We start from the raw sequence: 25,138 nt of genomic DNA, 5'->3' as shown, positions 1-25,138 counted from the left end.
TTTGGGCATGGTGACGCAGGGGGGTCACACGGAGAGAATCAGTGTCTTTCTCATTGACTCTCCTGCATTTCCCGTGGTGCTAGGCCTACCCTGGTTAGCTTGCCATGACCCCACTGTTTCATGGCAATGGAGGGCTCTCCGGGGTGGTCATGAGAATGCTCGGGTAGGTGTTTAGGGGTTTCCGTGCTACTACGGTGGAAAGTCGAGACCAGGTCTCCACTGTGCGCATTCCCCCAAATATGCCGAAAAGGCTCCGCCTTCTACAAAAAGAAGGCGACTCAATTACCATCCCATCGACGGGGGGATTGTGCAATAATTCTCCTGGTAGACGTCGCACTTCCCAGGAGTCCTGTATCCTCTGTCACAGGCGGAGACAGTGGCTATGGAAACATACTTCTGCGAATCCCTGCGTCAGGGGTACATTCGGTCCTCCACTTCCCTCGCCTCCTCGAGTTTCTTTTTTGTGAAGAAGAAGGTGGTAGGTCTGCACCCGTGAACTGACTATCGAGTCTTTAATCAGATAACTGTGAGGTACAGTTACCTGCTACCTCTTATCGCCACAGCGATTGAGTCAATGCATGGGGCGCGCTTCTTCACCAAACTTGATCTCAGGAGTGCTTACAACCTGGTGCGTATTCGGAAAGGAGACGAATGGAAGACGGCGTTCAGTACGACCTCAGGGCACTATGAGTACCTCGTCATGCCGTATGGGTATGAATACTCCATCAGTCTTCCAGAGCCTTTGTAGACAAGATTTTCAGGGACCTTCACGGGCAGTGTGTAGTGGTGTTTTTTGATGACATTCTGATATATTCTGAGAAATGTCTGTTCTTTCAACATTCCGTCTCCTTCCTAGAGTACCGCATTTCCACCTCAGGGGTGGAGATGGAGAGTGAACGCATCACAGCCGTGCGTAATTGGCCGACTCCCACCACGGTAAAGGAGGTGCAGTGGTTACTAGTGTTTGCCAATTACGACCGGAGGTTTATCCAGGGTTCTGGTCAGGTAATGGCTCCCATTACCTCACTGCTGAAGGGGGGGACCGGTACATTTGCAGTGGTCGGCTGAGGTGGACAGGGCCTTTGGTCACCTGAAGGCTCTGTTTACCTCGCCTCCCATGCTGGCCCATCCGGATCCCTCTTTGGCATCCAGAGTGGAGGTGGACACATCCGAGGCTGGGATAGGAGCCGTGCTCTCTCAGAGCTCAGGTACACCACCGAAGCTCCGCCCCTGTGCCTTCTTCTCGATGAAGATCAGCCCGGCGGAGTGAAACTATGACGTGGGGGACCGGGAGCTGTTGGCTGTCATCAAGGCTTTGAAGGTGTGGAGACATTTGCTTTAGGGGGGTAAACACCCTTTTCTCATCTGGACTGACCACCGCAATCTGGAGTACATCCAGGCGACAAGGAGACTGAACCCTCGCCAGGCAGGGTGGGCCATGTTTTTCACCCGTTTTGTTTTCACTCTTTCTTCCAGACCAGGTTCCCAGAACGCGAAGGCAGATGCACTGTCCCGGCTGTATGATAAAGAGGAGCGGCCCACGGATCCCACCCCAATACTCCCGGCCTCCTGCCTGGTGGCGCCGGTAGTGTGGGAGCTGGATGCGGACATTGAGCAGGCATTGCGTACAGAGCCCGCTACCCTCCAGTGTCCCGCTGGGCGTCTGTACGTTCCGTCTGCTGTTCGTGACCGGCTGATCTATTGGGCCCACACCTCTGGTCATCCAGGCATCGGTCGGACAGTGCGCTGTCTGAGTGGGAAGTGCTGGTGGCCAACTTTGGCCAGAGACGTGAGGGTTTACGTTTCCTCCTGCTCGGTGTGCACCCAGTGTAAGGCTCCTAGGCATCTGCCCAGAGGTAAGCTACACCCCTTACCCGTTCCACAGCGGCCATGGTCACAACTGTTGATCGATTTCCTGAACGATCTCCCCATCACAGGGAAACACCACGATCCTGGTCGTTGTGGATCGTTTCTCTAAGTCCTGCTGTCTCCTCCCGCTGCCCGGTCTCCCTATCCCCCAGACTGTGGAGGCCTTGTTTACACACGTCTTCCGGCACTACGGGGTGCCTGAGGACATAGTGTATGATCAGGGTCCCCAGTTCACTTCAAGGGTCTGGAGGGCGTTCATGGATTGTATGCGGGTCTCGCCTCGGGTTTTCACCCTGAGAGTAACGGGCAGGTGGAGAGCGTGAACCAGGATGTGGGTAGGTTTCTGAGGTCTTATTTCCAGGACCGGCCGGGGGAGTGGGCAGAGTTCGTGCCCTGGGCAGAGATGGCACAAAACTCACTCCACCACTCCTCCACTAACCTCTCCCCCTTCCAGTGGGTACTGGTGGCTTCTTGGCATCAGAGTCAAACCGAGGCTCCTGCGGTGGTTGACTGGTTCCGGCGCGTGGAGGAAACATGGGACACCACCCATGTTCACCTTCAGTGCTGCGCCAGAAAGCCGGCACAGAACGTCACCGCAGTGAGGCACCGTTGTTTGCACCGGGGGATAAGGTCTGGCTCTCGACCCGAAACCTTCCCCTCCGCCTGCCCAGATGGAAGCTGGGTCTGCGGTTTGTGGAGCCATTTAAAGTCCTTAAAGACCGAGGTGAGTTACAGGTTACAACTTCCCCCCGATTACCGTATTAACCGCTCGTTCCGTGTGTCTCTCCTCAGGCCGGTGGTGGCTGGCCCGCTCCAGGAGTCTGAGGTGTGGGAGGTTCCTCCGCCCCCTCGAAATTGAGGGGGCCCTAGTGTACTCCGTTCGATCCATACTGGATTCGAGACGTCGGGCGAGGGACCTTCAGTACCTTGTGGACTGGGAGGGGTACGGTCCTGAGGAGAGATGCTGGGTTCCGGTGGAGGACGTGTTGGACCCTTCAATGCTGCGGGAGTTTCACTGTCTCCATCGGATCATCCTGCACCTCGCCCTCCGAGTTGTCCCCGAGGCTGGGTTCGGAGCGCTGCTGTAGCTGTGCATCAAGGGGGGGAACTGTCACGACTTCCACCGAAGTAATTTCCTCTCCTTGTTCGGGCGGTGGTCGGCGTCACCTGTCTTCTAGCCATCGTCGATCCACTTTTAATTTTCCATTTGTTTTGTCTTGTTTTATTACACACTGGTTTCTATTTCCCTCATTAACCTGTTGCGACAAGCAATCCCGTATCCGGGAGCGTAATTATAGCCTCAAGCTCATTACCATAACGCAACGTTAACTATTCATGAAAATCGCAAATGAAATGAAATATATATATTGGCTCACAAGCTTAGCCTTTTGTTAACAACACTGTCATCTCAGATTTTCAAAAAATGCTTTTCAACCATAGCTACACAAGCATTTGTGTAAGAGTATTGATAGCTAGCATAGCATTAAGCCTAACATTCAGCAGGCAACATTTTCACAAAAACAAGAAAAGCATTCAAATAAAATAATTTATCTTTGAAGAACTTCTGATGTTTTCAATGAGGAGACTCTCAGTTAGATAACAAATGTTCAGTTTTTACAAAAATATTATTTGTGTAGGAGAAATCGCTCTGTTTTGTTCATCACGTTTGGCTGAGAAAAAAACCCGAAAATTCAGTCATTACAACGCAAACTTTTTTCCAAATTAACTCCATAATATCGACAGAAACATGGCAAACATTGTTTAGAATCAATCCTCAAGGTGTTTTTCACATATCTATTCAATGATAAATCACTTGTTGCAGTTTGGTTTCTCCTCTGTTCAAAATTGAAACATGCACGCACCTGGAGATTACGCAATAGTTTCGACAGAGGACACCGAGCGGACACCTGGTAAATGTAGTCTCTTATGGTAAATTTTCCAATGATATGCCTACAAATACGTCACAATGCTGCAAACACCTTTGGGAAACGACCGAAAGTGTAGGCTCTCTCCTTCCGCATTCACAGCCATATAAGGAGACATTGGAACACAGCGCCTCAAAAATCTGGCTCACTTCCTGTATGAAATTTCATCTTGGTTTCGCTTGTAGCATTAGTTCTGTGGCACTCACAGACAATATCTTTGCAGTCTTGGAAACGTCAGTGTTTTATTTCCAAAGCTGTCAATTATATGCATAGTCAAGCATCTTTTCGTGACAAAATATCTTCTTTAAAACGGGAACGTTTTTCATCCAAAAATGAAATACTGCCCCCAGAGGTTCAAGAAGTTAAGTGTTGTGTATTTAACCCTCTGTTCCCCCCATGTCCTTGTGTGGAATTGTTTGTTTGTAAGTGCTTGTGCACTATGTTACTGGTGCACGTCTGGTTTTGTACCCATGTAGGTTATTTTCTTATTGCCGTTGGTTTTGAAATTTAACGGCTTCGGCTATTACCTATTTCTGCTCTCCTGTGTCTGACTTCACTGCCACCAGTTCCGCAACCCATACATTATTGCTCCCTAAAAGATGCCTGCAACCAACGTCTTTCAAAATATGTTTGCCTTGTGGTTGGCACTGTCATTGCAACAACTTAGTCATTTTTTTATAGGCAAAGGACGATTTATCTCATTGACAAGCATTTAGTACAATGGAAATAAATTCAATAAATTTCCTTGGTTACCACAGCAAATCTACTATGGCAATTGATCCCTCACTTTGTATGAATGGAAACTAATGTTGGTGTAGCCTACTGACTGTTCTTATTTGTTTCCTATTTAGTTCCTAAGATCAGGAGTAAATTAAACCTGGACAATACATATATGAAATGTGTAACGACATCAACTCAATCGGGTATTGAGTTATTTGTGCCAGAAGTGCATGGGCCAGAATCGAACCCCAAAACGCAAGACCTATATGTGCGGGCTGAAGGCAGTGACCCTAACCATTAGAACACCCCAGTTCACAAATTAACTCATTTGTTTTGTTAATTTGTAACCTTAGGGTACACTGACTAGTATGTCTTAGCCTAGTGGAGATCAATATATATGTTGTGTTATTAAGCTATATAAAACAACAGTTTTTGGTGTGTACGAATGTATTTCAGGCCTTGCGTTTGAGCGAGCGAGAGAGGATATAATTTTATTAGCAAGCCCTGCTCTGCATAGAGAGAAAGAACAATTCTTTGCGACAAAAGAGTGAACAAGTTAAGATCCGGGCTGTATTGTGGACAATTTCTGTGTTTTTGCCTTTGACCTGATTTAAATAAGGATTTTTGTGAGAATAGTTCTGTCCAGATACCTGATCCGGATGTCATCGAAATCATATGAATAGCAATTAAACAGGATGCTGGTGTATCAAACACGCAATTAATTTCGTCACTTCCAGGGAGAAATGACAGAGACATTGCAATTCACATATTTTTAATTTGCCTTCTCATTTCCAAACAAGCTCATGTACTCAAACAAAACATACTTATTTCAGTGACAGCGTAATGTTGCCCTGTTTCAGGCTAAGTCACAAAATGAATTAACATTTTTTACAATTGTGTCGTTTGAGATAAAAAATAAAAATAATAATAAAAGCTGTGCGGGTTCAAATTAATGGAGACTTACAAATTAACCATAGTAGCGCATTGACAGGCTATTGTTATAATGTACCAGCACGCCAAGTTGGGGAAGTGAGGGTGGCCTCTGTGTTGTGATGACTCCACCTTACTTTCTGTCAAAGTTTCTGCCTACTAAATTTTGTTAGGACATCCTCCTCATACCGCACTATTACCATGTATCCGAAGATGGAGCAGCAGGGGACGAAAGCCCCCACAGGTGTTTGAGCAAGATAACATTCGGTTAATTTTTGATCTTTGGAACGCTGCTACATTTATCAAAAATGACTACATACGGGCTAGGCTTACACAGCATAGGGCTAAACGTGTTGTTTTGCTTTCTCTTACGTCATGCCGATTTGTACAATTTAGACATACCGCACGCTATTCCACTCAGTGGTCCGAATGGGACATTTTTTGGATATTCTGTGTTGCTACACAAGCATCAGCAACAGACATGGTGCGTGTTGAAATTTGTATGCGATTCAAATGTAAATTATTGAGTGAGCAACAGAAGGGAATGTTTATGTTAGTCTGAAATTGTTTTTAATCTTCCCATTATGTTCTACACATTTATGACTGTCAAATTCTGTCTGTTTTAGGGTAATAGTTGGCGCACCAGTTGCAAATTCAAGGTTCAACCAGGCTGTCAGGAATCCTGGAGCAATCTACAAGTGCAAAATTACAGACAAGAAGGACTGTGAACAGATTCAACTCGGTTAGTATATTAATCAATTATTAACTGTCGTTATACTGAATCCATGTTATTGTAGATTTACTGCATCAACAATCTTTACATACCTCATGTACAGCTTTTTCATCATTCATCTCACATTTTAGGGACAGCCTTATTGGGAGTCAAACCCTGGGATCTTCTTCTGTCAGTCAACCTCTTTATGCGGTTATTACTGTAGGTGTTGTACTAAGATCTCCACAATATCAACAGCTTCAGTGTCACCCCCCACACACAGTGTCCTTTTGCACCAGAGATGTGAAACTCATTGTTTGTTAGTGATTGTTAGTAAGCTGGACAGAGTGAAAAAACTATATAAATGTAGGACCATTTACATTTTTACCCTATTTTTCTTATTTGGTTTTAGTCATTTCAATCTAGATTGAGGAAAATAGATTCTGCTAAAATATTGTAGCAACCATAACCCAACACCTAGTGGCCTCATCGAGATGTTCGAACCTCTTGACGTAAAGGTTAAGGTGTTGGCTTGACAGTTGCTGGACCCGAGTTTGAGTCACGGTCAGGGCTAACCTCCAAATTTGCTACATTGGTGTCAGAAGTGGGATTGCACCCGTGAGGCCATTGGCATGTACACGTGAGCATGGGAACATGATCTCTGGAAGGAAGGGTTAATGTAGTGACCTAAACCCAACACCTAGTGACCTCGTCAAGAGGTTTGGATCTTTTGGTGTTAAGATCATCATGATCAAAGTTAAGTCTGAGATGTAGCCCAACATAATGTAATAAACTACATTTGTAAACTAAATAGCATTTGTTTGTGTTTGTTTGGCTCTTTTCATGCTTTGAGATTCTTTCTGTAATAAAAAGGCTAAGCAAATGTAATACTTTATTATTTATTCGTAACACCCAGTCTGCACTCGAAGCAGTCTTCAGATACTTAAATACTCAGGGTTTCCCCTCTAACTACCTAATTTGCAGTTGCCAGGAGCTAGTTTGTTGCATGGTTGATTTCCTAATAAACTCATGCCCGTCCTGGGTTGATGACACGTGTTGCTGTTGTTTAATTTCTCCATGTAGGTGTAATGCTTGACATGCCCTGTGGCAGACACTGTTCTGCTGAGGTTGAAAACCAGTGGCTTGGTGTGAGCCTCTCCAGGCGGCAGCAGGATGGACTCGTGTTGGTATGTGTAGTGTGTGTGTGTGTGTGTGTGTGTGTGTGTGTGTGTGTGTGTGTGTGTGTGTGTGTGTGTGTGTGTGTGTGTGTGTGTGTGTGTGTGTGTGTGTGTGTGTGTGTGTGTGTGTGTTCGAAACAGAGAGAGAGAACGAGAGAGAGAGATTCAATCAATCAATCAATCAAATTTTATTTATATAGCCCTTCGTACATCAGCTGATATCTCAAAGTGCTGTACAGAAACCCAGCCTAAAACCCCAAACAGCAAGCAATGCAGGTGTAGAAGCACGGTGGCTAGGAAAAACTCCCTAGAAAGGCCAAAACCTAGGAAGAAACCTAGAGAGGAACCAGGCTATGTGGGGTGGCCAGTCCTCTTCTGGCTGTGCCGGGTGGAGATTATAACAGAACATGGCCAAGATGTTCAAATGTTCATAAATGACCAGCATGGTCGAATAATAACAAGGCAGAACAGTTGAAACTGGAGCAGCAGCACAGTCAGGTGGACTGGGGACAGCAAGGAGTCATCATGTCAGGTCGTCCAGGGGCACGGTCCTTGGGCTCAGGTCCTCAGAGAGAGAGAGAGAAAGAAAGAGAGAATTAGAGAGAGCATATGTGGGGTGGCCAGTCCTCTTCTGGCTGTGCCGGGTGGAGATTATAACAGTACATGGCCAAGATGTTCAAATGTTCATAAATGACCAGCATGGTCAAATAATAGTAAGGCAGAACAGTTGAAACTGGAGCAGCAGCATGGCCAGGTGGACTGGGGACAGCGAGGAGCCATCATGTCAGGTAGTCCTGTGGCATGGTCCTAGGGCTCAGGTCCTCCGAGAGAGAAAGAAAGAAGGAGAGAATTAGAGAACGCACACTTAGATTCACACAGGACACCGAATACATTTACATTTACATTTAAGTCATTTAGCAGACGCTCTTATCCAGAGCGACTTACAAATTGGTGCATACACCTTAAGACAACCAGTGGAACAGCCACTTGCATCTAAATCTTGTTGGGGGAGAAAGGGGGTGAGAAGGATTACTTACCCTTACTTACCCTATCCTAGGTATTCCTTGAAGAGGTGGGGTTTCAGGTGTCTCCGGAAGGTGGTGATTGACTCCGCTGTCCTGGCGTCGTGAGGAGTTTGTTCCACCATTGGGGGCCAGAGCAGCGAACAGTTTTGACTGGGCTGAGCGGGAACTGTACTTCCTCAGTGGTAGGGAGGCGAGCAGGCCAGAGGTGGATGAACGCAGTGCCCTTGTTTGGGTGTAGGGCCTGATCAGAGCCTGGAGGTACTGAGGTGCCGTTCCCCTCACAGCTCCGTAGGCGAGCACCATGGTCTTGTAGCGGATGCGAGCTTCAACTGGAAGCCAGTGGAGAGAGCGGAGGAGCGGGGTGACGTGAGAGAACTTGGGAAGGTTGAACACCAGACGGGCTGCGGCGTTCTGGATGAGTTGTAGGGGTTTAATGGCACAGGCAGGAGCCCAGCCAACAGCGAGTTGCAGTAATCAAGACGGGAGATGACAAGTGCCTGGATTAGGACCTGCGCCGCTTCCTGTGTGAGGCAGGGTCGTACTCTGCGGATGTTGTAGAGCATGAACCTACAGGAACGGGACACCGCCTTGATGTTAGTTGAGAACGTCAGGGTGTTGTCCAGGATCACGCCAAGGTTCTTAGCGCTCTGGGAGGAGGACACAATGGAGTTGTCAACCGTGATGGCGAGATCATGGAACGGGCAGTCCTTCCCGGGAGGAAGAGGAGCTCCGTCTTGCTGAGGTTCAGCTTGAGGTGGTGATCCGTCATCCACACTGATATGTCTGCCAGACATGCAGAGATGCGATTCGCCACCTGGTCATCAGAAGGGGGAAAGGAGAAGATTAATTGTGTGTCGTCTGCATAGCAATGATAGGAGAGACCATGTGAGGTTATGACAGAGCCAAGTGACTTGGTGTATAGCGAGAATAAGAGAGGGCCTAGAACAGAGCCCTGGGGGACACCAGTGGTGAGAGCGCGTGGTGAGGAGACAGATTCTCGCCACGCCACCTGGTAGGAGCGACCTGTCAGGTAGGACGCAATCCAAGCGTGGGCCGCGCCGGAGATGCCCAACTCGGAGAGGGTGGAGAGGAGGATCTGATGGTTCACAGTATCGAAGGCAGCCGATAGGTCTAGAAGGATGAGAGCAGAGGAGAGAATAGGACAGGAGAAGTACTCCAGATATAACAAACTGACCCTAGCCCCCCCGACACAAACTACTGCAGCATAAATACTGGAGGCTGAGACAGGAGGGTTCAGGAGACACTGTGGCCCCATTCGAGGACACCCCCGGACAGGGCCAAACAGGAAGGATATAACCCCACCCACTTTGCCAAAGCACAGCCCGCACACCACTAGATTCCTTTTTGATGTGTACCATTTAAACTTTTGCACAGTTTCAGTCTCTTGTCTGTTGGGGTTCATTTCAGTCTTAACTAGACTTGTTACATTGAGTAAAGACACACCTCGGTATTGACATTTAAACCAACATTAAATGTTAATTTGAGTATTTCATTTGACATTTCAGGCCTGTGGACATCGTTGGAAAAATGTCTACTTCACCAAAAAAGAAGATCTAAATAAGTTGCCACATGGCATATGCTACAAATTGGAGTCTGACTTGAATCAATCAAGTCCTTTGATTCCATGCTACAGAGGTATGGCCATATTGCATCACTCAACATGACTGTCCAGGAATATTGTCTTCCTGAATGAATGAATGAATGAATGAATGAATGAATGAATTAATTAATTAATTAATTAAAGAACATGGTTTAGTAATTTTGCATTGCCTTGTTAAATGTTGCTGAGCTTATATACCATCTCTAGTGTTTTTTTATCCTCCACTATTAATAGTTTGTATGAACCATTGTTGTCCTTACACATTTATTTTGTTTTTAAATAGATCACGAACATACGTTTGGCAATGACTTTGCATCATGTCAAGCAGGGATTTCAAATGTCCTTATTGGGGTATGCTTGAAATATGTTTGCTCTCAGAGAATTCTAACTTATTGCAAATGCTCACTCTAATATTGCACGTTAAATTGAGATTAGTTACATTGGTGTGTGCTGTTATGCTTAACAGGACCTCATAGTAATGGGAGCCCCTGGAACCTTGTTTTGGACTGGGTCTGTTTTTGTCCACAACATATCCAGTCAGGTCACTTCTGCCTACTTGGATGATAACGTTGTCCTCTATGGAAGTTATTTGGGTAAGTGAATTAGGGAAGTGAACATACATTAATTACCTTTACAATAGTTATATTCATATCTTGGCTTTCTATCATCTCAAAGTGACTGACTTTCAATACATGTACAGTGTACGGTGACCATACTGTCCTTTCTGTCTCTCTCTCCTAGTCCTAGCCCTAAACTCCCCTGCTCTTTTCTTTCACATGAACATCACACTCATCTCCTGACAGGTTAGAAGAATCCATTGTGTATGTATGTAAGCAGTGAAACTGATGCAGTGTCTCTCTTGTTTTAGGGTACTCAGTCGGCGCTGGCCACTTCCTGCACCCAAACTCCACTGAGGTAGTGGGTGGAGCCCCCCAGTACGGGCAGACTGGAAGAGTAAGAGTTAACACTGCATCCCTTTCCAACCCATTGTCATCTACAGAAATACAGAGATACACTCAGGTCCTTAAAATGCATTCTTCCTTCCTTCCTCCCATCCTTGAAGTAATCACTGACCAGAGATGACTGCCCAACCCACCTCTGTGGAGATCTATTGTCCTGTGGGTTCAGTCCAACCCTAATTTAACACACCTGATTATACTAATTAGCTGATCAACAAGACCCAAACTAGCTGAATCAGATATGCTAAATTAGGGTTGGACTGAAAACCTACAGGACAGTAGATCTCACGGAATAGGGTTGGGCAGCCCCGTGCTATTGCATATCCTTCTCTAAATTTGTCATGTCAGATCAGTGATTAAGGAACAGAGAAGTGAAAGATGTCTTATAATCGTTTTCAGACAGGGTAATGTGTGATTTCTGAGGGTGTTTTGTTATAGCTCAGTGTCTGATCATTCAAATGATTTTTTTCTCAAGAACTTTCCTACAGGACATGCTCACAAATCATAAATGGGCCTTTTGGCCAAAAGTTATTGAACCCTGATCTTGAGGGCCACATAACCATTGCTATAAGAATGGACAAAAAAACAATCCCTTTCTTATACATTCATTCATGCCTCAGCATCAGTGCAGTCTCCAAATGTAATTGACCGTCCCTCTCCATCTCTTCCCCAGGCCTACATCTTTAGCATAGAGTCCAGCACACTGAGCATCATCTCTGAGGTTAAAGGTCAACAGGTGAGGGAGGGTCATTACCATGTTTTGTCTACAGTTGAAGTCGGAAGTTTACATATACCTTAGCCAAATACATTTAAACTCAGTTTTTCACAATTCCTGACATTTAATCCTAGAAAAATGCCCTGTGTTAGGATCACCACTTTATTTCAAGAATGTGAAATGTCAGAATAATAGTAGATAATGATTTATTTCAGCTTTTATTTCTTTCATCACATTCTCAGTGAGTCAGAGGTTTACATTCACTCAATTAGTATTTGGTAACATTGCCATTAAATTGTTTAATTTGGGTCAAACATTTTGGGTAGCCTTCCACAAGCTTCCCACAATAAGTTTGGCCCAATCCTCCTGACAGAGCTGGTGTAACTGAGTCAGGTTTGTAGGCCTCCTTGCTCGCACGCTTTTTCAGTTCTGCCCTCGCATTTTCTATAGGATTGAGGTCAGGGCTTTGTGATGACCACTCCAATACCTTGACTTTGTTGTCCTTATGCCATTTTGCCACAACTTTGGAAGTATGCTTGGGGTCATTGTCCATTTGGAAGACCCATTTGCAACCAAGCTTAAACTTTCTGACTGATGTCTTGAGATGTTGCTTCAATATATCCACATAATTTTCCATCCTCATGATGCCATCTATTTTGTGAAGTGCACCAGTCCCTCCTGCAGCAAAGTACCCCCACAACATGATGCTGCCACCCTCGTGCGTCACGGTTGGGACGGTGCTCTTCGACTTGCAAGCCTCTCCCTTTTTCCTCCAAACATAACGATGGTCATTATGGCCAAACAGTTCTATTTTTGTTTCATCAGACCAGACCCTCTTTGTCCCCATGTGCATTTGCAAGCCGTAGTCTGGCTTTTTATTATGGCAGTTTTGGAGCAGTGGCTTCTTCCTTGCTGGTCGGCCTTTGAGGTTATGTCGATATAGGACTCATTTTACTATGGATATAGATACGTTTCTACCTGATTCCTCCAGCATCTTCACAAAGTCCTTTGCTGTTGTTCTGGAATTGATTTCACCAAAGTACGTTCATCTCCAGGAGACATAACGCGTCTCCTTCCTGAGCGTTTAGACCGTTTCGTGGTCCCATGGTGTTTATATTTGCGTACTATTGTTTGTACAGATGAACGTGGTACCTTCAGGCATTTGGAAATTGCTCCCAATGTGAACCAAACTTGTGGTTGTCTACAATATTTTCTTATGAGGTCTTGGCTGATTTCTTTTGATTTTCCCATGATGCCAAGCAAAGAGGCACTGAGTTTAAGGTAGGCCTTGAAATAAATCCACAGGTAAACCTCCAATTGACTCAAGTGATGTTAATTATCCTATCAGAAGCTTCTAAAGCCATTACATAATTTTCAGGAATTTTCCAAGCTGTTTAAAGGCACACTCGACTTAGTGTATGTAAACTTCTGAACCACTGGAATTTTAATACTGTGAATTCTAAGTGAAATAACCTGTCTGTAAACAATTGTTGGGAAAATGACTTGTGTCATGCTCAAAGTAGATAGAAGTCCTAACTGACTTGCCAAAACTATAATTTGTTAACAAGACATTTGTGGAGTGGTTGAAAATGAGTTTTAATGACTCCAACCTAAGTGTACGTAAACTTCCGACTTCAACTGTACATTGGGTGATTATGTTTTGTCATGTTATGGCTACGCTGGATTATATTTTGTCTATATTTTGGTGATCTTATGTTTTCCTTGAAATGGTCCGTCTCAACGCATTTGATCATTTTCTGAAGGGGAATTTTTTGCCATCAGTCACAACATTGACATTATCCAATGGATCCTCTCTGATGTGCAGAGCGTATTGAAGTACCATTGGGTTACCTTATCCAATCATAAGGCTTTAAAGACTTCATACCTTCCATACATCTTTGGGTTTGTTACACAAGGGTGCAGTTTCCCAGACACAGATTAGGACTAGTGCTGGACTAAAAATCACTTCCATTCGAGAGTCTCCATTATAAAATGTTTTTTAGTCTTAATACAGGCTTCATCTCTTTCTTGGAAAACGGCCCAAGATATGTTTTTTTTTCTTTTGCATCCTTTTCACAGCTGGGTTCCTATTTTGGGGCCACTGTGTGTGCGGTGGACCTGAACACTGATGGCCTGTCTGACCTGCTGGTGGGAGCTCCAATGTTCAGCGCTGTGAGGGAGGAGGGCCGTGTGTACATCTACATGAACCAGGGACAGGTGAGCAAATTGTCATCCCCTCGACAAGTTTACTGTATGGTGGAGGGCTGGTAGATCTAATTTACACCTTTGTACTTTCTCACAGCAATTGTGTTTAAAAATTCTGGTAATTTTCCCTAAATTCTCAGGTTTTCCAGAAATCCTGGTTGGAGGATTGCGGTTTTCCTACAATTTCCAATTTGTATCTAGACACAATGCTGTTGAAATGTCCATTTCCAAAAAGCTATTTCTACCCCCTTCCTCAGGCTAACATGAAGGAGATGGAGTTTACATTAGCAGGAAGAGATTCATATGCAGCCCGGTTTGGGGAAAGTATCACAAGTCTTGGAGATATTGATGATGATGGCTATCCAGGTAAATGTATATATGTAATTTGGGTCCAAAAAGGGATTAACCATTGAATGGTTTTCAATGAGTATGGAAAATTGTACCTCTTATTAATCAAAATATAATATTAACACAGCTGCAGAGTGAAACACAAAAGTCAAATTATTAGGCTAGTTTGGCCAGTGACAGAATCTCAACATTTGAGAATAGATTCAAATGAATAGAGACTGCCTAACTGCTTTGCAGATGTTGCAGTTGGGGCACCACAAGAGGATGACCTACATGGTGCTATTTATATCTACAATGGGAGGAAGACGGGACTTGAACAATACTTTTCTCAAGTATGTCCCGAAATGGTGTTAGTGCGTGTGCATGGTAATGAGTGTGTATGTTTGTTTGTGCGTGCGCCTGTCCCCACACACTTTTTTTTTTAAACGGTGCTATCTGGAACCTAAAATGGTTCCATCGGCTGTCCTCGCAGGAGAACCCTTTGAAGGACCCTTTTGGTTCCAGGTAGAACTCTTTTCACAGAGGGTTCTACATGGAATCCCAAATAGTTCTACCTGGAACCAAAAAGGGTTCCCGTATGGGGACAGCCGAATAACGCTTTTTTCTAAGAGGAGTTGAACTGCTGGAAATATCAGTTCTGACTGAATTCCCTAAAACATTTTTTTTAAACTCCGCTTGTGTGTTACAGTACAACTGTGAAGCTTGTTGGTTTGTTCAATCACACATCCAGTATGAGTACACCACTATTGGTGACGAGACAATGTATAATGGAGGAAACAATGATAATGGTGCTTAGATATTTCCAACTCACAAGAATATGGTATTCATTCTTCCCATTTAAACAGAGGATTGCTGGGTCTGCCTTGGGTAGTGCTTTCAAGATGTTTGGCCAGTCTGTGTCTGGGGGCATTGATGTTGATGGAAACGGTTACCCAGGTAAGAAACTCCGATCCCCCAACAACCCCTTCCTTCCTTCCTCTGTCTATCTCTCTTTAAGCTATTCATTCATATTAATATAGCCTACATTTTTCTTCTGTCAAACAAACCATGTTACTTTTTAATTCAGATGTAATATTCATATACTGTTAAAGATTAGTGAAACTGGTAGTAAGGTAACATTACCTTTCCCAATATCTGTCCACAGATGTGGCCGTGGGAGCCTTTCTGTCCGACTCTGCTGTTGTTCTGAGGTACAGTAACAGAGACAGAAGACACAGTTAAACAATCTGGACCTGAGAGTCTGAAGGATATAATATTTTTTTTAGATTCACCTTCATTTTGTGTGTGTGTGCATACGTGTATGCATTTTGTGTGCGTATGTGTGTTTGTGTTATATCTTTCCGTCTTTGGGTGGTAGGACACGGGCGGTTGTTGTGGTGGAGGCGATGATACTTCTTCCTCCTAGTGTGAACCGCACCCATGCCGTGTGTACAGAGAACGGCCAGCCTGCCGTTTGCCTCAAAACCTCTGTGTGCTTCCAGTTGCACGCGAAACGTGTCTCTGGGCTCATCGGTTAGCCACCACACCCCACTCCACCCTGACACACCACACCACATCACACAGTAGCCTTTTTCATAGCTAATTTGTGCCATGTTGTTCAAACAATGCTGCATGGCACTGTTTTCTATTGATTTAGAATATCTCTGTCATACAAATGTGGTTTATTGGTTTTGTAGCTTATTGTTTGTTTAGCATTTCTTAAAAACAATTGTAAAAATATTTTATATCACATATATATGTAATGTAACTGTTATCGAACTCTCAGTGGTGCTCTGAAAGGATTATCCCATATCTGTGTCCCACATGCAGAAATACTGTACAACCTGACGGCTGATGTCGAGCACATAGAGGGGCTCCAGTCCAGATTCTTCTTCAACACCAACGGCACAGAGTTATCAAATGCCACAGCAGGCAGCATCAAGACCAGGCATGGCCACATGACCTGTGTTAACCACCTGGCCTTTCTGAGGGTGAGGGGACTGGAGGATCGAGGGGACAAGGGAAGGGAATGTGGGGAGAGAGTTATATGGAAATGGGTAGTCAGATGATCTCTGCCCCAGAGAGGTTCTCAAATCAAATTGTATTGGTCATCTACACATGGTTAGCAGATGTTATTGCGAGTGTAGCAAAATGCTTTCGCTTCTAGTTCCGACGCTGCAGCAATATCTAACAGGTAATATCTAACAATTCCAAAACAAATACCTAATACACACAAATCTAAGTAAAGGAATGGAATAAGAATATATACATATATGGATGAGCAATGTCAGAGCGCATAGGCTAAGATAGATAGAACCTGTTTTACCTATTGATGTTCTACTTCAGTAGATGTGATTTTGTCAAAGATGCAAGCTATTGATATCAAGTATGTGTGAAAGTATTTTATTTTAAGTGAAGTAGGCCTACATCTGCTAGTCAGAATGTGTGTGTGTGTGTGTGTGTGGTGTGTCTGTAGAATTGGAGGTGATGTTGACAACATGTGGTGTATAACATATAGTATGTTAAGGATGTTGAAAGGTTGATGCAAAACGAGACCAAAACAGGTTCTCCTAAAAGAGGCTTCTGGAGGTCTCTGTGCATCGGAGGGGTCATGATACTCAGGCCTTGAACATACCACAGCTTCCTTCTTGAAAACCAACATTTGAAAAATGAACCAGCACAGTGAAACCATGTGCAATGAACTTTCACCCATAGTATGCACGTGTCAAATAATATCAATACAATTTCAAATAGAAGGGAAGGCATATTATTTGATGCAAGTTCCAAATACTGTAACTCACATTTGTATTGTGTGCATCCATGTATGTCACATTATTACAATGTTAAATAAATGTTTCAAGTTAGTTTTATAGTATTTTAGGCATCTGTAATTTTTTACATGAGAAAAAATGTTGCTCCATAGTATGCCAAAGAGAATAAGCAGTTTACCCATTACTTAACTGCAATCCAACTGAAAATAGTGGTGAATTTTGCTACAGTACAGTCTTCTTTCTTCCCCTTCCTCCCCTTTCCAGAGAGACATTCGGGACATCTTCACCCCCATCCACTTTGAGCTGCAGTATGAGCTGGGAGAGCACAATGTGGTGAGGGGTAACTTCAAGAGCTTTCCCCCTCTCAGGCCTATGCTCCAGAGGGGAGAGGAGTACAGCAACTTGCTGACCAACAAGGTAGGTTGAGGTGGAGATCAAAGACTGGGGCCCTGTTCAAAAACTTTGAAATCCACCATTCCTTTATTCTGTTTCCTTGACATAATCGAAGATAATACGTGATTGGATAGGGGAAAGCACGATTGTCACCCAATTGACCCAAGATTGTGGGTGAATTGAGTAGTTTTCTCCATTGGTTTGAAAGGGAAATGGGTTTTCCTGTGAAAATGTTGTCCTGGTTACAACAGTAGGTAAGGAGAGCGAGACTTGACAATGGGTCAATTTAGATAAGGACTATTCTTAAAGGATGGGAGAAGGAATGCATTTTCTAAATATTCAAACAGGGCCATCCAGTGGTATGCTATATTATTGTACAGTGCTGTATGTAGTTAATGCATGGTATATCGTTTAGTATCCTGATAGTTCCAAGTTGGACATGATATGGCACTGGTACAGCATATTTGGGTGGGTTTTCAGGTTTCTCTACCGGAAATTTCAAACAAGATTAACATATTCCATTGGCAGTTCTAACATGTTCCATAGTATGTGGAACATTAGGGCGGCAGGTAGCCTAGTGGTTAAGAGTGTTGGGCCAGTGATCTAACGGTTGCTGGATCAAAAATCCCCAAGCTGACAAGGTAAAAATCTGTTGTTCTGCCCCTGAACAAGGTAGTTAACCCACTCTTCTCCAGTAGACCATCAATGTAAATAAGAATTTGTTCTTAACTGACTTGCCTAGTTAAATAAAGGTTCAATGTGAAATGACTTGATAACCTGTTTCCAATAGACTGTAAATGTATATAGGAATGAAAAAGGCACTCCTCACAAAAATTGTGTGATTATTTTATTTTAAACACATTTATAACATGTACATTTCTGGCATTTTTTAGTAGTGTTTCTTGCATTGTGCTTTGCACCTGAAAAGGAAGTAGGTAATTAACTCACTAAAGGTAACAGCCTCCCACAGACTGTATTCACCAGGTACTGTGCCTGGGCCAACTGTTCCACCAATCTGCAAGTGTCTGCACAGCTGCTGTTACCGAGGTGAACTCCTTCTCCCTCAGATCATCTATCTTAAACTTTACTCTTGAATTTACTTGTTTCATTTCACTCTGTGAATTAAATCTGAAGAGCACGATTGGAAGTCATTTCATGCTGTGAATACAGGGAAATGGGGGCTACCTATTGATAATGAGTGCATGAAAATGGTAGTAGGTTATATATTATGTTATATATGTTATATATGTGTGCGTGTGTATCACTCTCCTTTCCTCTTCTCCCATCTCTGCCTTGCATCTTTCAATCAGAGTCATGAGGTTTGTCACCCTCTACATGTATTGATGGCTCTTTACTGTATGTGCTAGTAACTGTTACTCATTCAGACAAAACCACAGCTGGACTCTGAGGTCTACTTGTAACAACTTTGACTATATTTATTTTTTATCTCACTTTATAACTCTCTCTTTCTCTCTCTTTATCTCTCTTTCTCTCTCTTTCTCTCTCTTTCTCTCTCTTTCTCTCTCTCTCTCTCACTCACTCACTCACTCACTCACTCACTCACTCACTCACTCACTCACTCACTCACTCACTCACTCACTCACTCACTCACTCACTCACTCACTCACTCACTCACTCCTTCTCAGGACACATAGAGACATGCCATATGTTGCCCTGGGGGAGGGGAAGACCATTCTACTGAATGTTACGCTGTCCAATGCTGGCGACGCTGCCTTCCTCCCCATGCTTCACCTGAGATACCCCAGCAATCTCTACTTCATCAAAGTGTTGGACGCTGTAGGAGCACGGCTAGTTGCTAACACACCTACCTCAGATGTTTTATCTACTGTCAAACTTAGTATTTTGTTCATTAGTACACTATTGATACAAACCCTAAAATTGTGTATGTCAGCAGTCAAGATTTTAAGATCCCTTTCAGTACAGAGCAAAATGATGATGGTGATGATGTGTTTTGAACTATCCCTTTGATACAAACAGCTCTTGACTCATGCACATGGGGCATATTGCAAACTGAATGGGTCTAACCGGATGTTGCACATGTGGTTGCAGGAGGAGAAATACGTGAGCTGTAAAATTGCTGAGGAAGAGAAGACAAGTGTCGGGCTAGATTGCAGCGTGGGAAATTTGTTTTTCAACACATTAGCCAAAGTATATACTTAAAGGGCAACTCCTCCACTTCACTTTCATTATCTGTGTTAACATATGTGAAAACAGCGCATTTCAAAAAAAAAAATGTACAGTTAAAAAATTCTGCCCGGTGACATCATCAAATGTTTAAACATTCTAAAAACAGTGATTTTCAAAAATGACTCGCGGCGATGAAGGGAGCAAGAACATCTCCTCCCTTGAGCTAAAAACTTGCTGCAGGTTTTGAAAATGTATGTTTTTTACTTTTAATCCTACCCTGTGATGTCACAGAGAAGCATTTTTTTAGGACCTTCCTTCTTATTTTTTTTAACCACAAATCATAGAAACGTGCTGTTTTCACATATGTAGACAGTGGTTCTGTGCTTGACATTATGAATATGAGGTTGAAAAGTAGCAGAATTATTCATTGCAGTCGTTTTATCTCAATATCGAATAATTTCTTACTGTGATTGCTTTAAAATAGTCAAAAAGAAACAAAAATAGCTTCTTATCAAAGAGCAATTTCTCTAGCTATAATTTTGCCAGGACTGTCTGGGAGTAGGGAGTGGAAAACTAGATTTTATTGCAGAGAGGTTTAAAACTCCCTTTCTTATTGGTAATATCACCAGGCAGGCCAAAACTCCATCCCACCAAAACAGCCTGAAACGTCATGCAGCCTTTTCAAACAGCTCTTACACTAAAACGGAATTATCATAATTTTTATAATTTCACAGTATTATTCCAACCTCATAGTGTGGAAATATCTATAAAAAATAGGACAATCATGTTGACCGCACTGGGCCTTTAAGTACTTGCACAGAAAGTACACAAAGAGTTAAGCCCTCTTCTGCAAGGTTGTTCAGTTCATTTACTTTTAATTCCCTTGTGCATATTTTATGATCATAATACACTTCTTGGGTCATCGAAAGTGGTCCTGGGTCGTGTTAATTAGAGCATACTTAAGAAAACATTGTAGTATCTCCTCATTTACCAGTAGTATCTCCTCATTTCACTACATTTTCTTCTCTTTTGTGCCTACCCTGATGTATTTTTGTGAACTAAAGTCATTATCTGACGGGACATATTTAGAATTTCTCATGACATCATTGTCTCTATATCTTTCCCTCTAAGGTTAATATCAGCTTTCTGCTGGATGTCAGTGCTGACAGTGAACCAGGTGACCTGAACATCATAATCAATGCAACCCGGTAAACATTTACTATCAATTTTCCTTTTTGACACTGTCCTGTTTTTCACTTGCTTTCCCACTTGATAATGAAAGAAATCAACAAAGGTCGCTGTGTTGAATCTTAAACCATTTTTTGTTGCTGTGTTATTTACTTATTTTGGTGTACAAAACACAAGTAACACCTTCTGAATATTGAGTTCCAAAGAGCAGGTGTTCTTAATGTTTTGTACACTCATTGTATACATATATATCATTTATATTGAATAAATCAGTCCCTCCTAAAACATTACACCTGAACATGTCTCTCTCTATACAGGGAGAATTTAGAAAATGAAGATCTTCTCCATGACAATATTGTTAATCTGACTCTGCTATTGAGATATGGAGTGAATCTAAACATCCACGGGTAAGACACTCTATTATGTACAATATTCTAGCATACTACTTTATAAACACTGAAAAAAACGTTGATTTATCAATGCATTTGTAATTGTCTATATCCCTTTGGCTGTAGTTTTGTATCCCGAACAGAGTTTGTGTTTGGGGACTTTGAGGAGCCACACTGCTCTGCTGAGAGGTTCAAATATACTTTCAAGGTATTGTTGTTAAATGTGTTTCTATAATAACATCACAGCCTGGTGAGAATTCCGTTTGTTAACAGGATTGTTAGAAACATGTAATTGCCATGAATTCTGGCAAGGGCTCTAATGTAAAGTTTCGGGGGCTTTATGGTATTATTATTCATACCTAGACATCTATCTTTTAATATCGCACTCAGGTTGTCAATGTTGGTCCAAGCATATCTCACGGCACAAGAGTGGAAATTGATATCCCCAAAGCTTTAGCACCGTATCCATACAGACTGCTCAACATTTTGGACATACAGGTATGTGCTTGCGTTGCTCAGTTAATGTTATGGAACACTGAATCAGAACATAATTGCACAGATGAAGACAGTCATATGGAAGACCTGGCGCCAGGATAAAGTGACTAAGGGGGCAGTTGAAATTGCCGAGGCGGCAACATTTTTGGGGGTTCTTGCATTGGAATTACATTGAATTCTGTTTATATAAAAACGCTATACCATAATAAACATAAAGTTAAAATGCAGAGACTCCGTGCTTTTCAAATCTGTAGAATATCTCTGCTGCGCTGGATCCGAACAATGGACAGACCCTTCAGCAATGCTATTTAGATGAGCAATTACCCTATTGCAAACAGCCTATGTGAATGCAGCCGTACACACAGCTGTCTTACCAAAATAATGCAAACTAAATGCTGAAGGTAGTAGCCTAGTTATTCATGCATACAAACAAAAACACTGAATAGCAGTATTGGCTTAGAATACGGACACAACTGCGAATGTGAACGAATGTGAACAGAATAAAACCGAGGTACCAAGTAGGCCTAGTAAACAAAATATCTGATCGACGAAGGCATGACACAATCTATATTGAGGCTCGAATGAGGATCCAAATACTCAAAACAGCCCAACAGACTACTACGTTATGATGCAGCCATGCACAGCTGTATTGCCAAATAAATAGGCCTATACAGGCTCGCTTCAAACATTGAAAAGCATGCAGTTCGCTCACGAGTTCAGCAACACGTTGTGATATGGCACAATACACTTTTGTGAATCAAATTTGACCCATGTAATCCCATTAAGCGATTTCAGCCTACCATAAAAATGTGTCCAATACGTACAGTTCCATTTACAGTAATGACAATCAATAGGCTACCAAGAAATCCATAATAGAATGATGGAACATACCAATATGTAGCTATTGGGTTCTTGCATTGGAATTATATTGAATTCCTCATATATCACACTATACAACAATACACATTAAAAATATTCCTTTAGCCTTGAAATGACAGGTTCAAAGGCACAAAATATTATTGCTCTGTCTGCACCATCGACAGGCCCTACACACTAAAGCAAGATTTTGATTTTTTTTAAATACAACCAGGTGGATTGTTTCAATCTTACATTTTCAAAAGAGTTGCAATTCTTTGGATCGTCCTGAGTAATCGATCATTCCATTCTCCCTGAAATCTTCTTGTAAGATTTACGTCTAGTCTATGAGACCAGGCTGCCTACATACACACAACAGCGGCCCCTGTCCATGGTGCTGACACAGTGCAGCTGAGAGATACAGATTTTTGGGCGCCAAACTGTCACAATCATTTGAACTTTTTTGAAGAATTTTCATATTGGGACATAAAAACTAAAACTGAGGGGGATAACGTTTGAATTGAGGGGGCTAAGCCCACTTTTAGCCCCCTTGTAGCTCCGGGACGTCCTATGGTCTGTCATTCATAAGAAACAAATTCGTAGCAAAAATATACAGTATAATACAAATATTTTATGATGCTGTAAAATAATAACTTCTACCCAACCTAGTCTTCTTTTTACATAAATAACCTTTCATTGGATTACTTCAGTAAATACTGAATTTGTGTGATAGGCTCCCTATCAGATTGATATGGCTATAATGCTGTTTAAGGTGCTTAAGACACCAAACAGTAAAAACAAACGTAAACAGGGAAGGACTACTTGGATTTGTCTGACAAGAAACACACAGGCATGAAGGCATCATTTTCAATTGCAAAATGTTTTTAAACGTTTTTTGTTGTTTATCCCAGTGATATTAAACCCGGGGCCTCTTATGCAACCCCCCCCCCCCCAAAAAAAATATATTCTCACTAAACCAAATGACATTGAAAATACATCTACAATACACATTTTCCAGATGTTCGATTTAAGTTCTGAATGAAAGGTGAAAATGCTTTTTTTTCCAGAAGTTGAAATCAGGTCAATTTTCAGTTTTGAAGGAAAGTTGAGAATACCTCATAGATTCATAGATATTTATGTTTAGGCCAAATCAAGGCTGGTCCAGACTAGACCAAATCCGAACCAAACATAGAAGTCTATGATTGGTTCAGATTTGGTCTGGACTGGACCAAAAACCGATATCCGTGGACTTCGAACTCAAGGTTGGTCCGGACTGCAGCAAAAAAAAAAGACATCCAGTCCAGACAGGACCAAAGAAAGACATCCAAAAAGGCATCGGCATCGGTCCGTGCTTACTGGGGTATAGCCTACAGTGTTGCCTGAAATTTAATTTTAGGAATGCCCATCTAAACTTCAATAAGCACTTCTCAACGGCTGGCCATGCCTTCCGCCTGGCTACTCCAACCTCGGCCAACAGCTCCGCCCCCCCCCGTAGTTCCTCACCCAAGCCTCTCCAGGTTCTCCTTTACCCAAATCCAGATAGCAGATGTTCTGAAAGAGCTGCAAAACCTGGACCCGTACAAATCAGCTGGGTTTGACAATCTGGACCCGCTATTTCTGAAACTATCTGCCGCCATTGTCGCAACCCCTATTACCAGCCTGTTCAACCTCTCTTTCATATCGTCTGAGATCCCCAAGGATTGGAAAGCTGCCGCAGTCATCCCCCTCTTCAAAGGGGGAGACACCCTGGACCCAAACTGCTATAGACCTATATCCATCCTGCCCTGCCTATCTAAGGTCTTCGAAAGCCAAGTCAACAAACAGGTCACTGACCATCTCGAATCCCACCGTACCTTCTCCGCTGTGCAATCTGGTTTCCGAGCCGGTCACAGGTGCACCTCAGCCACACTCAAGGTACTAAACGATATCATAACCGCCATCGATAAAACACAGTACTGTGCAGCCGTCTCCATCGACCTCGCCAAGGCTTTCGACTCTGTCAATCACCATATTCTTATCGGCAGACTCAACAGCCTCGGTTTTTCGGATGACTGCCTTGCCTGGTTCACCAATTACTTTGCAGACAGAGTTCAGTGTGTCAAATCGGAGGGCATGCTGTCCGGTCCTCTGGCAGTCTCTATGGGGTGCCACAGGGTTCAATTCTCGGGCCGACTCTTTTCTCTGTATATATCAATGATGTTGCTCTTGCTGCGGGCGATTCCCTGATCCACCTCTACGCAGACGACACCATTCTATATACTTTCGGCCCGTCATTGGACACTGTGCTATCAAACCTCCAAACGAGCTTCAATGCCATACAGCACTCCTTCCGTGGCCTCCAACTGCTCTTAAACGCGAGTAAAACCAAATGCATGCTTTTCAACCAATCGCTGCCTGCACCCGCACGCCCGACTAGCATCACCACCCTGGATGGTTCCGACCTTGAATATGTGGACATCTATAAGTACCTAGGTGTCTGGCTAGACTGCAAACTCTCCTTCCAGACTCACATCAAACATCTCCAATCAAAAATCAAATCAAGAGTCGGCTTTCTATTCCGCAACAAAGCCTCCTTCACTCACGCTGCCAAGCTTACCCTAGTAAAACTGACTATCCTACCGATCCTCGACTTCGGCGATGTCATCTACAAAATGGCTTCCAACACTCTACTCAGCAAACTGGATGCAGTCTATCACAGTGCCATCCGTTTTGT

General features: G+C 43.2%; 1 protein-coding gene across 2 annotated transcripts in view; it reads left to right on the top strand.

Moving 5' to 3' along the window:
• Positions 1-5,618: 5,618 nt before the first annotated feature.
• The window catches only part of LOC118369967 (integrin alpha-4-like), a 31,857-nt gene continuing 12,337 nt past the window's right edge, over positions 5,619-25,138 (top strand). Inside the window, exons 1-24 of one of the 2 annotated variants that reach the window (XM_052498969.1) lie at positions 5,631-5,688; positions 5,841-5,928; positions 6,071-6,186; positions 7,240-7,343; positions 9,886-10,015; positions 10,264-10,331; positions 10,447-10,573; positions 10,849-10,934; positions 11,613-11,675; positions 13,734-13,871; positions 14,117-14,225; positions 14,445-14,539; positions 15,053-15,143; positions 15,352-15,397; positions 15,565-15,719; positions 16,017-16,177; positions 17,222-17,374; positions 18,321-18,397; positions 18,997-19,147; positions 19,421-19,519; positions 20,630-20,706; positions 21,004-21,093; positions 21,202-21,283; positions 21,466-21,573. In XM_052498969.1, the coding sequence (XP_052354929.1) occupies positions 5,646-5,688; positions 5,841-5,928; positions 6,071-6,186; positions 7,240-7,343; positions 9,886-10,015; positions 10,264-10,331; positions 10,447-10,573; positions 10,849-10,934; positions 11,613-11,675; positions 13,734-13,871; positions 14,117-14,225; positions 14,445-14,539; positions 15,053-15,143; positions 15,352-15,397; positions 15,565-15,719; positions 16,017-16,177; positions 17,222-17,374; positions 18,321-18,397; positions 18,997-19,147; positions 19,421-19,519; positions 20,630-20,706; positions 21,004-21,093; positions 21,202-21,283; positions 21,466-21,573 (2,457 nt within the window). In that variant the 5' untranslated portion in view covers positions 5,631-5,645. Of the gene's footprint in view, positions 5,929-6,070; positions 6,187-7,239; positions 7,344-9,885; positions 10,016-10,263; positions 10,332-10,446; positions 10,574-10,848; positions 10,935-11,612; positions 11,676-13,733; positions 13,872-14,116; positions 14,226-14,444; positions 14,540-15,052; positions 15,144-15,351; positions 15,398-15,564; positions 15,720-16,016; positions 16,178-17,221; positions 17,375-18,320; positions 18,398-18,996; positions 19,148-19,420; positions 19,520-20,629; positions 20,707-21,003; positions 21,094-21,201; positions 21,284-21,465; positions 21,574-25,138 lie in introns of both variants that reach the window. The other variant, XM_052498968.1, reaches the window with a different exon arrangement.

The sequence above is a fragment of the Oncorhynchus keta genome, chromosome 37 (genome assembly GCF_023373465.1).
Source record: "Oncorhynchus keta strain PuntledgeMale-10-30-2019 chromosome 37, Oket_V2, whole genome shotgun sequence".
NCBI lineage: Eukaryota > Metazoa > Chordata > Actinopteri > Salmoniformes > Salmonidae > Oncorhynchus > Oncorhynchus keta.
Note: the sequence above shows the minus strand (reverse complement) of the source record. Positions and strands in the feature narration are given on the sequence as shown.